This window comes from Manis javanica, chromosome 9 (genome assembly GCF_040802235.1).
Source record: "Manis javanica isolate MJ-LG chromosome 9, MJ_LKY, whole genome shotgun sequence".
Taxonomy (NCBI): Eukaryota; Metazoa; Chordata; class Mammalia; order Pholidota; family Manidae; genus Manis; species Manis javanica.
The window spans coordinates 109909376-109923325 of record NC_133164.1 but is presented as its reverse complement, the minus strand read 5'-3'; the positions used below and the strand labels follow the sequence as shown (position 1 = coordinate 109923325).

The following is a 13950-nucleotide window of genomic DNA, read 5'->3' as shown; positions in this document are numbered from 1 at the left end:
GCATATTGTTTTACACAAACGGTTTGGCACAATGAGCCATTCTTTTTAGAGAATAAGAAATAAGGAATCAAGGAACACCCCCGAAACTGAAATTTGCAGATGGCAGCCAGGGGCCAACCTTGAGAGCAGGCTTTGTAAGGATCACAGTCTCAGGTCTACTGCGTTAACTCATTTCTGCACGTAGGGTGGCCCCAAATGTTAGGAAGTCCTCCCATTTCCCAGTGTGAATGAAGTTTTTTCCCAAGGATTTAGTTTAATTTGAATACATGGACTTTTAGACTTAAAACACTTAAAATACTTAAATTGCATGTACACGTTTAAAATCGTATCAAGTATATATTAATTTAAGAGACAGTTCTATTTTCCCTGCTGTACCTTTCATGAAAACTTCAGTTGAACTTTCCACATGCATCCTCCATGCAATGGTCCTGGTTGTACCTAAGGCTTGCCACTAGCTCATCTCTCTTTTGCTGCCAAGTTGTGTTGAGATATAGCACTTTTGGAATCTGTGTCCAGAAATTCAAATCTGGCTCTGAGAATATTATTCCTACCCACAGATACCCAAATACCAGCAGGACAGTTGACTTTTTCATTCGTCTCAGAAGTATATACTCATCATTTCCACAACAGAATACTGACTGTATTGCTTCTTAAATGATCTTAAACCTTAAGTGGTAATTTAAGCCTTCAGGAATAATTGCCCAATGTCAGTGAAATTATTTCACCTTCTTTTTTTAAAAAATCATTTCCAGCAAACATTTTCTATAAGCATCCTAATTCAGCATTGTTTGAAAATTATTTCTTGCCAAAATATCTTCTCCAAACAATATGTTATTGTTCACAATAAAAGAACAACTGAGAGAATGCTCTGTCACATGAGAATATTTAAGGATCTAAATATAAAACACCACCTTCTCTTCCGAAAGATAGTTTTGGGAACAAAACCACACCTTACATGTGTTATGTAGGCTATATCGATCAATCACAGAAATCAAATAGAATGCTTTCAAAGCATTCCTATGACACTGTTCTTAAGTGTGTTGTTTTTACAGATGAGTAAATCATCATAAACATGCAAAGTATTGAGTAAGGTTAATTAGCATCTATGAAGTACCTGGAGCTGGCAGTCCATATGAAGAATGCCCTTGAATGTTTCTTGTCTTCTAGATCTTTGTTGTTCTGATCCTGCTTTCTGCTGGCCTTGCCATCGGCCACGCGTACTGGGAAGCTCAGGTTGGCAATTATTCTTGGTACCTCTATGATGGAGAAGACTCTACCCCCTCCTACCGTGGATTCCTAAATTTCTGGGGCTACATTATTGTTCTGAACACCATGGTACCCATCTCTCTCTATGTCAGGTGAGGCTGGCCTCTCTTTGGCCGTTTGCTTTAAGGGAAGAAGATAGTACTTTTTCACAACTTAGCACTTTCATTTCTAGCCACAGCATAACTGTTTCAAAGGTCATAAGGGAGAAGTAAGAAAATTACTCTGATGTCAGAATTGGGGGTAATTTAGGGAAGGAAAGCTAACATTAGAGTGTCTCCTCTGTCCCAGGCAGAGCACCTTGTATCTCCCCCTGTTTTCAGATAAGACTGCTGTAGTTCAGAGATTAAATGCCACTCCTGTAGTCACTTACTTAGTAAGATGCCTTCTCAGAAAGAACCCAGGAGAAGGGACGATTTACAATGTTGGGGAGAAACTTAGTCATTTTCCTTTCCGGGAGCCTTCCCAACCTCTTTTTCTGCATCTTCCTTATTACCACCTGCCACACCCCTTGCTAATAAAACTCACTGGGCTTTCCTGGCCACTCCCTTCTAATGGGAAGGCCAGTCTCCTTGTCCTTCTTCAGCCTCTCAGAAGGTTCTGGTTCTCATCTCAACCTCCACTGCAATAAAAGAGTCAGGATCATATCTCTGACAAATGGTAAACACCTTGCTTGGTGAAGTTTCTTCCTTTTTTTTTTTCTTTCTTTAATATCAAAGTTCACTGTCACTGGCCGATTGGATTTTAGGTCTTTGGGAGATGGATTGTGTCTCAGAATATCCTCATCAGCCAGAGTCTGCTCTTAGTTCCAGTGAGTAATAACCCAGAGGCGTACAGGAGCACAGACACACTTGTAATTAGAAGCACTTACTTTATTTTAATTTCATTACATGGGCATTTGTTTTATTTTTAATTTTATTACACGTAGTTACTGTTGTTCTTTTAACATGAAGTAAAGCCCTGCAGAGCCATGTGTTTGCAGTTACTTTTAAAACAGACAGATGAGTTTTACCTTTGTTCAAGGAACTATTATTTTGTCTAAATCTATAAACGTTGTAAAACAAAGTGTATATGTATGTGGTTTTTGGTTTAGAAAAGTCGTGTCCCGTGACTAACATGATCTCTTTACTTCTCTTGGAAATTTGCTTTTAAAGCATCACTCAGTCATTCCAGATGGTATCTCTGGTTTGGTTTCTACCCTACGGTAGCTTCCCATCTCACTGGAAAGGAGCTCAATGAGGCCACACTATGACCCATCGGGCCCCTTGATCTGATGCTCTCCCTTCTGTCCCCACCGCAACCTCCCGCACCTCCTTGCCTCCTTGACACTCCTCAGGGGTGTCAGCACTGGCCTCAGGGCCTTTGTACCTGCTCCGGTCTCTGAACATTCTTCCCTCTATGTCCCTGCTCTTTTTTTTCCTTCAGGTCTCTGCTCACACATCACCTCATCACCCTGGCCTTTCCTGACCCACTCTGTCTTAAATGTCACTTTCATTCCCTGTTATCTCCATTTCTCCTTACCCTGCTTTGATTTTCTGCAGAGAATTTTTACCACCTGATAGAGTATATATTTACTGGTTTATTTGTCTGCATTAGAAGGTAACCTCCTAAAAGCAAGAATTTTGTCTCTTTTGTTTACTCATGTGTTCCCTGTACCTAAGATGGTGTCCAGAAGGCACTCCAGAAATATTAATAGGAGGAGGGAGGGGAGAGAGTTATTTTTTACATCTCTTTAATTTATAATAAAGACATCCTTTGCCCACTTAATAATTGCTGGATATATAAACAGCTTCCTTATAACTGAGATATTGTGGAGTTTCAACATTGAGATGATCCTTTAGGATGTCTTATTTTGGACATTCTATAACCTTATAAGAATTTAGACAAAAAAATCCCTGTGCTTTTTCACAATGTGGAAACAAAGTTAAGATGTTGTTTGCCAAGAGCCCTTTGCCCCCTTGAGAGTGCAGCGGGCCTGTCACCAAGGGACCCTCACCCTCTTTGCCCTACAGTGGGTCATTCCAGTTTTCCTGGGTGGGATGGCAAAGGAGAGGAAAGACAAGAGATAACCACATCGTGAGGTGCCCTCTGCAGTCTTAGCATTTTATCCTGCCCACTGGGCTCTGAGTTAACCTGGGGTGCCGTGGCCATGGCCGGATGTGCTCAGAAGTGAATTGAGAAGTCACGCTGAGCAGGGTGCTTTGACCCTGAAGCTGGAGAAAGAGGTGTTTGGTCAGGAGAACCCAGAGGCTGGGCACACGGGCCACCACATGGCCGATCTCTTTGTCGCTAAGCAGCGGGCTCCTGTACGCACAAGCCAGGATAAAACCCACAGCCCGCCCCTCGCCTTGAGAATTCAGTCGAAAGCAATCTTTTATCCCCCTAGCGTGGAAGTGATTCGTCTCGGACAGAGTTACTTCATTAACTGGGACCTGCAGATGTACTGTCCTGAGAAGGACACCCCTGCAAAGGCGAGAACCACCACACTGAATGAGCAGCTCGGGCAGATCCATTACATTTTCTCCGATAAGACGGGGACACTCACGCAGAATATCATGACCTTTAAAAAGTGCTGCATCAATGGGCAAATATACGGTGAGTGGAAACCGTGACTCAGTCCCTGGGCATGTGTGACCAGAGCCTGCCTTTGCAGAACTGCTGGTGTCCTCTCCCTGCAGAACCTTGGGGGCTGTTCTGGGCTGAGTTCTAAAGCGGGGTCACTGGTGGCATAGGGAACACACACATGGGAGAGTCAGCAGTCAGAAGCAGGCACACATTCCTCAAAAAATCAAACATAACATTACCATGTGATCCAATAATTCCACTTCGTATATATGCCCCAAAGACTCGACAGCATGGACTTGACAAGATATTTGCACACCCATGTTTATAGCAGCGTTTTTCTCAATAGCTAAGTTGTGGAAGCAACCCAAGTGTCAATCAACAGAGGAGGGATAAAGAAAATGTGGCCTATGAATACAATGGAATATTATTTAGCCTTAAAAGGAAGGAAATTCTGACACCTGCTATAACATGGATGCACCTTGAGGACATTACGCTAAGTGAAATGAGCCAGTCACAGAGGGACACATATAGTATGCTTCCACTTATATAAGGTCCCTATTTTATAAGGACAGGAGGGAGAGTGACAGTTACCAAGGGCTGTAGGGAGAGGGAAATGGGAAGCTACCGTTCAGTGGGCACACTTTCAGGTTTACCAGATGAAAGCCTGTGGAGGTGTTCCGTGGTGATGGTTACACAACAGTGTGTTTGTACTTCCTGCCCCTGAGCTGTGCACTCAAAAATGGTTACAATGGTAACTTTTATGTTCTGTGTATCTCAATGCAATTATTTTTAAAACATTGATTTCCATTCTAATATTCTGAAACATGCTATATTTTTATAAAAATACTAAGGCTAATCCTGCCTTCAGTGAGAGTGCTCTAACTTAAAGACTTAATACAATTTTTTAAAGCTGTAAGGACACTATGTTTTGCACTTACAGAAAACCATATATTGTGAATGTGCTTTCACATAAAGAGCATCTGCAAAGAAGGCAGAACACTGTGGGGCTGAATGAGTGGTTCTTGTGTGTGTGGTGGCAGGCCCTTTTGAGCGGGGGGAGGTAATGTACTTCAAAGGACATGATCTGGCCCCAGAGGAGATTGCAGGGGGCACACAGGCACCGGATTTTGAACCTCTAGAAGTAGGGGTTAGCAAACTTCTGTGAAGAGCCAGATAGGCAATATTTTAGCATTTGCAGACCATATATTCTGTGTATCAAATATTCTTTATTATGTAGGTTTTTTACAACTCTTGAAAAATGTAAAAATCATCTTTAACTTGAGGGCTGTCCAGAAACAGGCTGAGACCCCCTGGTCCCACCACCCACATAGAACCAGGGCCAGGTGACCTCAGGGTGCAGGTAGGAGACTCAATTTGTTTCATCCTGTTTGCTTTTCAGGAGACCATCGGGATGCTTCTCAACACAGTCATAGCAAGATAGAGGTAAGTCGTTTAACTTAAGGGATTGTAGGGGTGAGTGGCAGTCTTCTAGGGCCATTTTAACAAGCCACCATGAAATGGGTATCTTCAAACAACAGAAACTTACCTTCTCACAGCTCTAGAGGCTAGAAGTCTGAAGTGGAAGGTGTCTGCAGGACCACTGTTGGAGGTTGCAGAGCAGAATTTTTTCTTTCCTCTTCCTAGCTTCTGGTGATTGCCTGGCAGCCCATGGTGTTTCTTGGCTTGCAAATGCAATACCCCGCTCTGTGTCCACCATCACCTGGCATTCTCCTGTATCTGTGTGTCGTTACCTATATTCCCCTCCCTTACAAAGACACCAGTCATTGCGTTAGGGCCCACCCCAGCTGGTAGGACCTCCTCCTACCTTGATTACATTGGCAAAGACCTTATTTCCAAACAAGGTCACCTTCATGGGTACCAGTGGGATAGGATTTCACCACATTTTTGGGGGGGAGCACAGTTGAACCCACAAATGTCTTTTTTTTCAAATGACTAACCTGTTTATTTATTTATTTTTTATTGAAGAATATCTGACAATAAAAATTATGTGTATTTAAGGTGTGCAATTTGATGATTTGATACACATAATACATTGTGGAAATAATCACCACAATCAGCCTAATTAATGTATCAATCCCTTTAAACAGTTACTTTTTTTTATTTTTTTTGAGAGGGTATCTCTCATATTTATTGATCAAATGGTTGTTAACAACAATAAAATTCTGTATAGGAGACTCAATGCACAATCATTAATCAACCCCAAGCCTGATTCTCAACAGTCTCCAATCTTCTGAAGCATAACAAACAAGTTCTTATATGGTGAACAAGTTCTTAAAATGTCTTTTTTTTTTTTTAAGACAGGTGTGAGCCTTTGGCCCTTAAGAATGTGTTAAAATCCTGAAGTGATTTTTACAGAAAGACTTGGCTTCACAGGAAAGTGCATGTGTTCAGCCCAAATTGATTTTATTTTGGTCACATTTTCTTTTTCTTTTCCGCTTCTTTCAGCAAGTTGATTTTAGCTGGAATGCATTTGCTGATGGGAAGCTTGCCTTTTATGACCATTATCTTATTGAGCAAATCCAGTCAGGGAAAGAGCCGGAAGTCCGACAGTTTTTCTTCTTGCTCGCGGTTTGCCACACGGTCATGGTGGACAGACTCGATGGTGAGTGTTTCCCTGGCATCTCATACACTGGGGACCTGTTTTTCAGCTTACGAGTAACTCATACTTGGGCCTCAGATGCATGTGAAGTAGCTCACATGACCAGTTTGTCCCCCTTCGACTCAAGCAATGAATGTTTATGAGCACCAAGCACTAGGTGTATAGGGACAGCACAGTAGGAAACAAGCTCCCGGGCTCTGAAAATTTACGTCTTCTTCACAGTTACAGCTCCAGATGTGTTTATCACTTGGTAAATGAAATCTTATCATTAAAGGAAATCATTCACTCTTGAATTGTAATAGAAGAATAAAAACTCTTCCCACTATTATTACTTAACCTTTATTGAGAGTGAAGAGTCTAACCTTATCTGGATCATACTTGGACTTTAAGCTTGGATGGTTTTACTACAAGATAATTTCAGAGATAACTTTATTTTCTAGATTCAGATACATGTGGGGTTTGAAATAATACCAGCTAAAGCCTAGGCCTCCTTAAGGTGCCTTTTTCATGTGGAGGAGCATAATTACTGCGTTTGCTTGGGAACCAGCAAAGCTGACTTGAGGTTCCTGTGCAGAATTCTTCAGTACAGCTCATGCCAGCGCTGTAACCGCAAGTTTGTCCCGTCTCAGTGAAAGCTCGCCATTTACGCACATGTGAATATAGTGGTAGGTTCTGTAGATGTACGTGTGCCTTAGAGGAAGAGCAAAAGGAACCCTTGTGGCATTTCTGTCAGGAGGCACAGTGCCTGTTCTTTCTCCGCTTGAATTGGTGCAGCATAGGAAGGCCCCTCTCTGTGTTCTGACCCTGAGGCTTCATATGTGGCAATGGGAAGTCTCCAGAGGACTGTGCACAAAAACGAAATGCTGTAGAAGCTGTATGTGATGCCTTTCAGCAAGTTTCAAAGAGGCCCATTCTCCAAGGATGAATCTAATAGTGCCCTAAAGTAAGATAACAGCAGAATTCAAATGGGAGCCATACCTGGAAGGGGCTGTTAGCAGGCAAGTGGGGAAGATGGAAAGGGACAGTGCCAGGTCATGAGTAAACAAAGCAGAGGTCAGTCTTCTCACCTATGAGGATCAAGTATGATCATTTTAAGCAACTCAGTTCTCCTAGGTTTTGACTCATTAGTAAAATTCTACTTTTTTTTTTTGAGTGTGGTGGTATTATTTAGAGAGCAAACCAGCCAATTTAGGTGAATATATATTAATCTTATGATCTCTATTTTCTTTTCTCCCCACTGGGATATTATGGAAAGAGTGTGCGAGAGCCAGGCTATCCCAGTTTTGGTTCCTGCCGTAACACACAGTACAGACCAGGGGCTTCTGTCTGTGCACCGGTTTCCTTGGTGTTGCAGGAAGAAGTTCGGAGTTCAAGGTCCCTTCCAGCCTAACATTGTGCAACTCTTTGCCCCCCTGTCCACTGAGGCACAGAGTTGTACATCCTGAGGAATCCTCCTACACTGTGTGATAGGCAATTGCTCTAGCCACTGAGAATGGAGATGAGGTGGATTCCCAGGTGCAGGGAGTTGAAGAGAAATTGGTTTAGGCTTTGATACATAAAGTACCTTGGAAGGGCCCTTGGAGGCCACGCCTCCGAACTGTGTAGGTCAGAGAATCCAGACCCAGAAAGCGCAGGGACCCAGTGATATCCAGCCGCAGGTCAACACTCATCCTAGCTGAGTCCTCCTTGCACTCCACCACGCTCGTGTGCCATTGTGCGCAGATTTTCTCTCTTTTGTAAGAATAATGGAGATTGGTAGGTCTTTCATTATGCATAACATCAGCAAGAGAGGGGAGGAAATCCTTCCACATATAAACATCTGACTAGTTCAACAGAGACTTTTTATGGCCTGAGTGTTGGACCCATGTGGGCCCCAGTGGGGTCACAGTGTGGAGAGGCTGCCCTGGTATTCCATTGCTCTGTAGTGACTTAGCACAGCTTAGTGCCTGAAACACTCATTCCCGTTCATTAGTTCTCTGCTCAGAATCTCCCTAAAATCCAGGCCAGGTCATGTTCTCATCTGGAGCTGAGCATCCTCCAAGCTGAGGTTGTGGCAGGGTTCAGTTCTCTGTGGCGGAACGGCTGTCTGCATTTCCTTGCTGGCCAGCAGGAGCTAAGGAATTGGGAGAAGGAGATATGGATGTGCGGTTTGAGCATGTTTTTTATTTACATAAGGTTCATGATCCGTAAATCAGTCTGTAAAAGAAAAGTTCTCTCTAGTTGCCTCTAAGTGTGTGACAAGTAAGTGGTTTTCCTCAGAAGTGGCTTCAGAGGATCATTTTTTTAGTCCAGGTTTCTTCCTGCAAACATGAAGTTGGAGTTTGGGCCAGGTGTCTGAAGTTCCTCCTAGCACTATTAGTCTGCAATTCCGTGATTCCATTACTAGAATAATAACATGGAAGGATTTTCTTTTAATGATAAAATTATCAGCGTTTGCTCCAGATATGGTTGTCTCACTCATGGGAACTTTAGCACCTTTTATCACTTTGTTCCTTTTTTTCTGTTAGAAGTAGGTCTTCCATCAGTATGATGCAATAAATCACTGTGCCAGCTAAAGTTGCCAAAGGCAGGGACTGTGTTCTCCTGCGGCTTGTGTAGTTCTGGTTAAATATTTACCCTCTGGCATGTGCATGTTTGTGGAATGGTTGGAGTCAGTAAATACATCTGTAATTTCTGGTGTATAACTTTCTGGGTGAACAAAAAGAGAGGGAGAGAACAATCTTTAATTACAAGTTGGGAAGTAATTGATGCTGACTTCAAGTGAATCCTCTGAGCAGGTACCAGTGAAGGGAGGGAGGAAGTGAAGGTAGTGCAGCTCTACCTACAGCCATTCACCTGGAACATCCTCCCCTTCTTCGTAGACTGACAGTATAAAATCTGCCCATCCATCCATGATCTGGATCCTGGTCAAACCACGGTGGAAATCTAAATGCCTTTTTCTGTGAAAGTTCTCCTGACCATAGAAATACTTATCTCTGTGCTTTGAGCCAGAATAACTGAGTAGAAAAAATGGAACATCTTAAACTTTTTACTGAAGTACAACATCAGTACAGAAATGAGCATGTAGCTCAGGGAATTCTCACAAACTGAATGCTCCCTTATTATGAGTACCCAGATTTTAAAAGCAGAACACTGGTAATCCCCAGCAGCCCCTTGTGTCCTCTGGCAGTCACTGTCCCCACAAGGGCACTGGTGCTGACTCTGAAGAGCACAGGTTAGCCTTGCAGTTCTGTGGTCTGTGTAGGTGGGATTATGTAGCATGGACGGGCATGTCTGCTTCCTTTCATCAACATGGTAAGATTTAGTCCAGTTGTGGAAATATAGTTATGTATAGAAGGCAATTTTCACTGATTACTTTTTAAACATTGAGATATTGAATGGATTAATGAATGTTGGGGTTTACTTTTAATATGAGATTATAGCTTTGGTGAAGTAAGCACACTCTAGTGCAGGGGAGAGAAGCAACCCTTTTAGATATAATCCTTTTAGACAACAAATGGGTAATATGTGCCAGCAGGCTTAAAAATGATCAGTACTCTCTAAAGAAGATGTGGTACATATACACAATGGAATATTATTCAGCCATAAAAAGAAAAGAAATCCTTCCATTTGCAACAACATGGATGGGGCTAGAGGGTATTATGCTCAGTGAAATAAGCCAGGTGGAGAAAGACAAATACCAAATGATTTCACTCATTTGTGGAGTATAACAGCAAAGCAAAAGTGAAGGAACAAAATAGCAGCAGACTCACAGACTCCAAGAAGGGACTAGTGGTTACCAAAGGGAAGGGGTTAGGGAGGGAGGGAGAAGGGGATTAAGGGGCACTGTAATTACCAACATAATATAGGTAGGTTACAGGGAAGGCAGTACAGCAAGAGAAGACAAGTAATGACTCTGTAGCATCTCACTACACTGATGGACAGCAACTGTAGTGGGGGTGGGCAGGACTTGATATGGGTGAATGTTGAAATCACAATGTTCATGTGAAAGTTCATAAGATTGTATATCAATGTTACTTTATTAATAAGATTATAAATAATAAAATTATCAGTATTCTCTAGCTCAGTATTTTCACTAGGAAGCTATCTTTAGAAAACCTTTATTGACATATAAAAAGATTATTACAGTGTTATTTTTGAGAGCAAAAAGAAATTGGAAATAAACTAAGTGCCTGTAATAGGAAAATGGTGACATTCACATTCATTAAAATAATGTTTAGAAAGGATTTTTAAAGCTATGGCAACATGCTCAAAATAAAATATTAAGATAATCAAGTTGTAAATGTACATTTGGTGCGACAGAAACTATTACAGAAATAGGCATTTCCAAAAGGACCGGAAAGAATCATAACAGAATGTCAGTAGTGTTTTTCCTCTGGATGGTGGGATTATGGGAATTTTTTTCCTATTCTTGGCCAGTTTTTTTTTTACTTCTAGTTTATATTATTGTTTATAGTTAGAAATAAAACTTTAAAGTTTGGAAAGTGTTAATGTTGGCGTACTCCTTAAGAATCAGTGATGTGTTTTCTTGGGGATGTTTTGGGCTTCCCAGTACACCCTCGCGCCCGACGAGAACATCAGCAGTGAAGTCTGGGTGTGAGCTCTGAGGCAGGTTTTCTCTTCTGCCTCCTTTGTCAGGTCAGCTCAGCTACCAGGCGGCCTCTCCCGATGAAGGCGCTCTGGTAAGTGCCGCCAGGAACTTCGGCTTTGCCTTCCTCGCCAGGACCCAGAACACGATCACCGTCAGCGAGCTGGGCACCGAGAGGACCTACCATGTTCTTGCCATTTTAGACTTCAACAGCGACCGGAAGCGAATGTCGATCATTGGTAGGTCCCCCTCAAGAGTATAACTGTGAATTATTCATTGAGTGAAGCTTTTCCCACATTTGATTTAGTGACACCAGCATGAAACAGGCACTTAATGAGCCCCTTGGCTCCTGGAAGATTGCCACAGACTTCTTGAAAGTGGTGTTTTCTCTCCCTTCTGCATGGTGTCCATTACTCAAGGGGACAACTGCTGTATGTCTGAACCGTGTAAATGCTGACCTTCAACGATACGGCTTCCAGCTGCTGAATCAGGGGTGACAGTACAGGTGGGGTGGTAGACTCACAACATGTGCCCTTACTTTGCGAGCCAATCTGAGCACTTCTGCTCTACGTTGGATGTCCGGGAAGGCAGGATTCAGCAGAAGAGGAGGTCTGAGAACAGCGAGGCTTGCTTTCCGATCAAAGCCGTACCTCTGCCCCAGGCACATTATAGCAGGCCACCCAGGGGAGATTGCGGTGGCTTCCCAGTACTGACATTTTTAAGTTCATAATTAGGAATAACCTCAAAGGTAAAGAAAACATTGCAAAATGATTTAAAGAACCCCTGTGTTCTCTTCCATATCTACCAGCTGTTAGAACTGGCCACATATTCTTTGCCATTTTCATTGTATATGGGTTCTTGTTTTCTGAACGACGTGAGAGTAAACTGCAGATCGATCGCCCCTCTTCCTGAAATACTTAAGCAGGTGTTTCCTAAGAACAAGAGGACTCACTTTTATATACAATCAGAAAATGTAACGCGATACAATAATATTATCTAATCTACAATTTTCAAATTTTACCAGGAGTTCTCTTTCTTTTTTTCTGGTTCAGGACCCAAGATCACACACTGCATGTAGTGAGATGACTCTGCTCGCCTTTAATCCAGAACAGTCCTCAGCCTTTTCTTGATCTTTCTTACACTGACATTTTTGAGAAGCCCATTATCGTGTAGAAAGTCCTTCAATTTGGGTTCATCTAATATTTCCTCATGATTAGGTTCAGGTTATACATTGTTGGCAGGAAGAATACATAGGCTGGTGCCATGTCTTTCCCAGCACATCACATCAGGAGGCACATCATTACTGACGGTTGTCTCTGATCATTCAGTTAGGTGTCCACAAGATTTCTTCACTATGAGATTGAATTTTTAACCAATATTAATATATAGGTTTAACTGTCCACTGAACTCGGATTAGGCACATTTTACTGAATGCTTGCCCTATGCCTAGCACTGATCTAGGCTGATCATCATGTGTGGCATTTTCCGTGTAGAACTAAAACTCTAGTTAATTATGAGGCACACACTATAACTAAATTTCTGAACAGATCAGAAAAATCCAAGAAAATGGTCCCAAGAAGTTGTGTTAGAGGCACTAAGTGTGAGTTCATAGGTGAGAAAGATTCCTGCGGCACGGACGACGAAGGCTCTGTGGCAGATTAACTGGCACAGGCCTGGCACTGAGCAGGGTCCATAAATATTTGCATAGAGAATAAGTGAGGATATGCAGGACTGAGCTGAGTGAAGGAATCTTCATGTTTTCACTGTCACATCGTACATAGATAGTGGCTTACCAACTTGGTTGCAAGCAGTTTTTCTAGGTGCATTGACGATGTTAAACTAGTCGTAAATTATTAGCATAGTAACACTTCAAATTAACATTATAACTGAGTTTTCTATTAAGAAATGAAACCTAACTTTATTATTATTTTTTCCTTCTTTTGTTACCAGTAAGAACCCCAGAAGGCAGTATCAGGCTCTATTGTAAAGGTGCTGACACTGTAATTTATGAACGGTTACATAAAATGAATCCTACAAAACAAGAGACGCAGGATGCCCTGGATGTAAGTCTCCCTTTCACTCCTTAAGCCACATATTCCCGTTTTACTTTCTGGTACTGTCTATAAGCTGGAGCAAAAGCTCTCTGTTAATTGTTGCCCCTTCCCTTGTCTCGGTGTGGTTGAGGGAGGAAGAACCCCCACGTAGGGATATGGCAGGCTGATTTGGGCTCTGTCCCTGCTGCTGACTTCCTGGTATCCTTTCTCAGCATCAGGGTGGGCAGGATCTGCAAGACTGGTCCAAGGGACTGACTGGTCTCTCTGCTAGTGATACTGAGCAAGCTACATAATCATACTGAGATGTAGCCTTAGTATCTGTGTGGCCCCCAAGAACTCCACTAACCTGCTAGTGTACAGTGAAGGAAAGAAGGCATTCATATATGATGGGGCGGGACACAGAATGTGTTGGATAATTGAGTTCTGGTACCTTTGTTGGTGAATCAGTTTGGTTTTCATTACTTCAGACTTGTTATCTGAAGGGAACTCTGTACTTGGTTCATAATATTGCAGTTATACAGAATGCTTCTGGAAATTTCTTTTGGAATTGCCTACCCATCCTCATATTTGTTCAGGTTCTGTATAATGGTGGCAGTGAAGCATGGGGGATACCCATCAGACCTGGTGACCCGGTTCTGCCTCTTTACCTGTTTTGTGTCCTTGGGGAAAATGGTCACCGCCTCAGAGAATCACTGATTGCCCATGTGAAAGACCAAGAGGATAATTCCTACCATGGAGGGTGGTTGCCAGGAAAGCATCTTGCAGTTTACAGCGTTCAGTAAATGCATAATAAAGGGTAGTTTCTTCCTTTACTTTAAGGGTACGGCTGAGTTCTGGGGCAGCTGCAGGTCCTTTGGAAA

The 13950-nt window shown here is 42.4% G+C and overlaps 1 protein-coding gene across 2 annotated transcripts in view; it reads left to right on the top strand.

Moving 5' to 3' along the window:
• The window catches only part of ATP8B1 (ATPase phospholipid transporting 8B1), a 116472-nt gene that overhangs the window by 83172 nt on the left and 19350 nt on the right, over positions 1–13950 (top strand). For both annotated transcript variants that reach the window (XM_073213130.1, XM_037016190.2), the window contains 6 exons: positions 1168–1358; positions 3650–3858; positions 5228–5271; positions 6295–6451; positions 11087–11275; positions 12987–13099. In XM_073213130.1, the coding sequence (XP_073069231.1) occupies positions 1168–1358; positions 3650–3858; positions 5228–5271; positions 6295–6451; positions 11087–11275; positions 12987–13099 (903 nt within the window). The remainder of the gene's footprint in view (positions 1–1167; positions 1359–3649; positions 3859–5227; positions 5272–6294; positions 6452–11086; positions 11276–12986; positions 13100–13950) is intronic.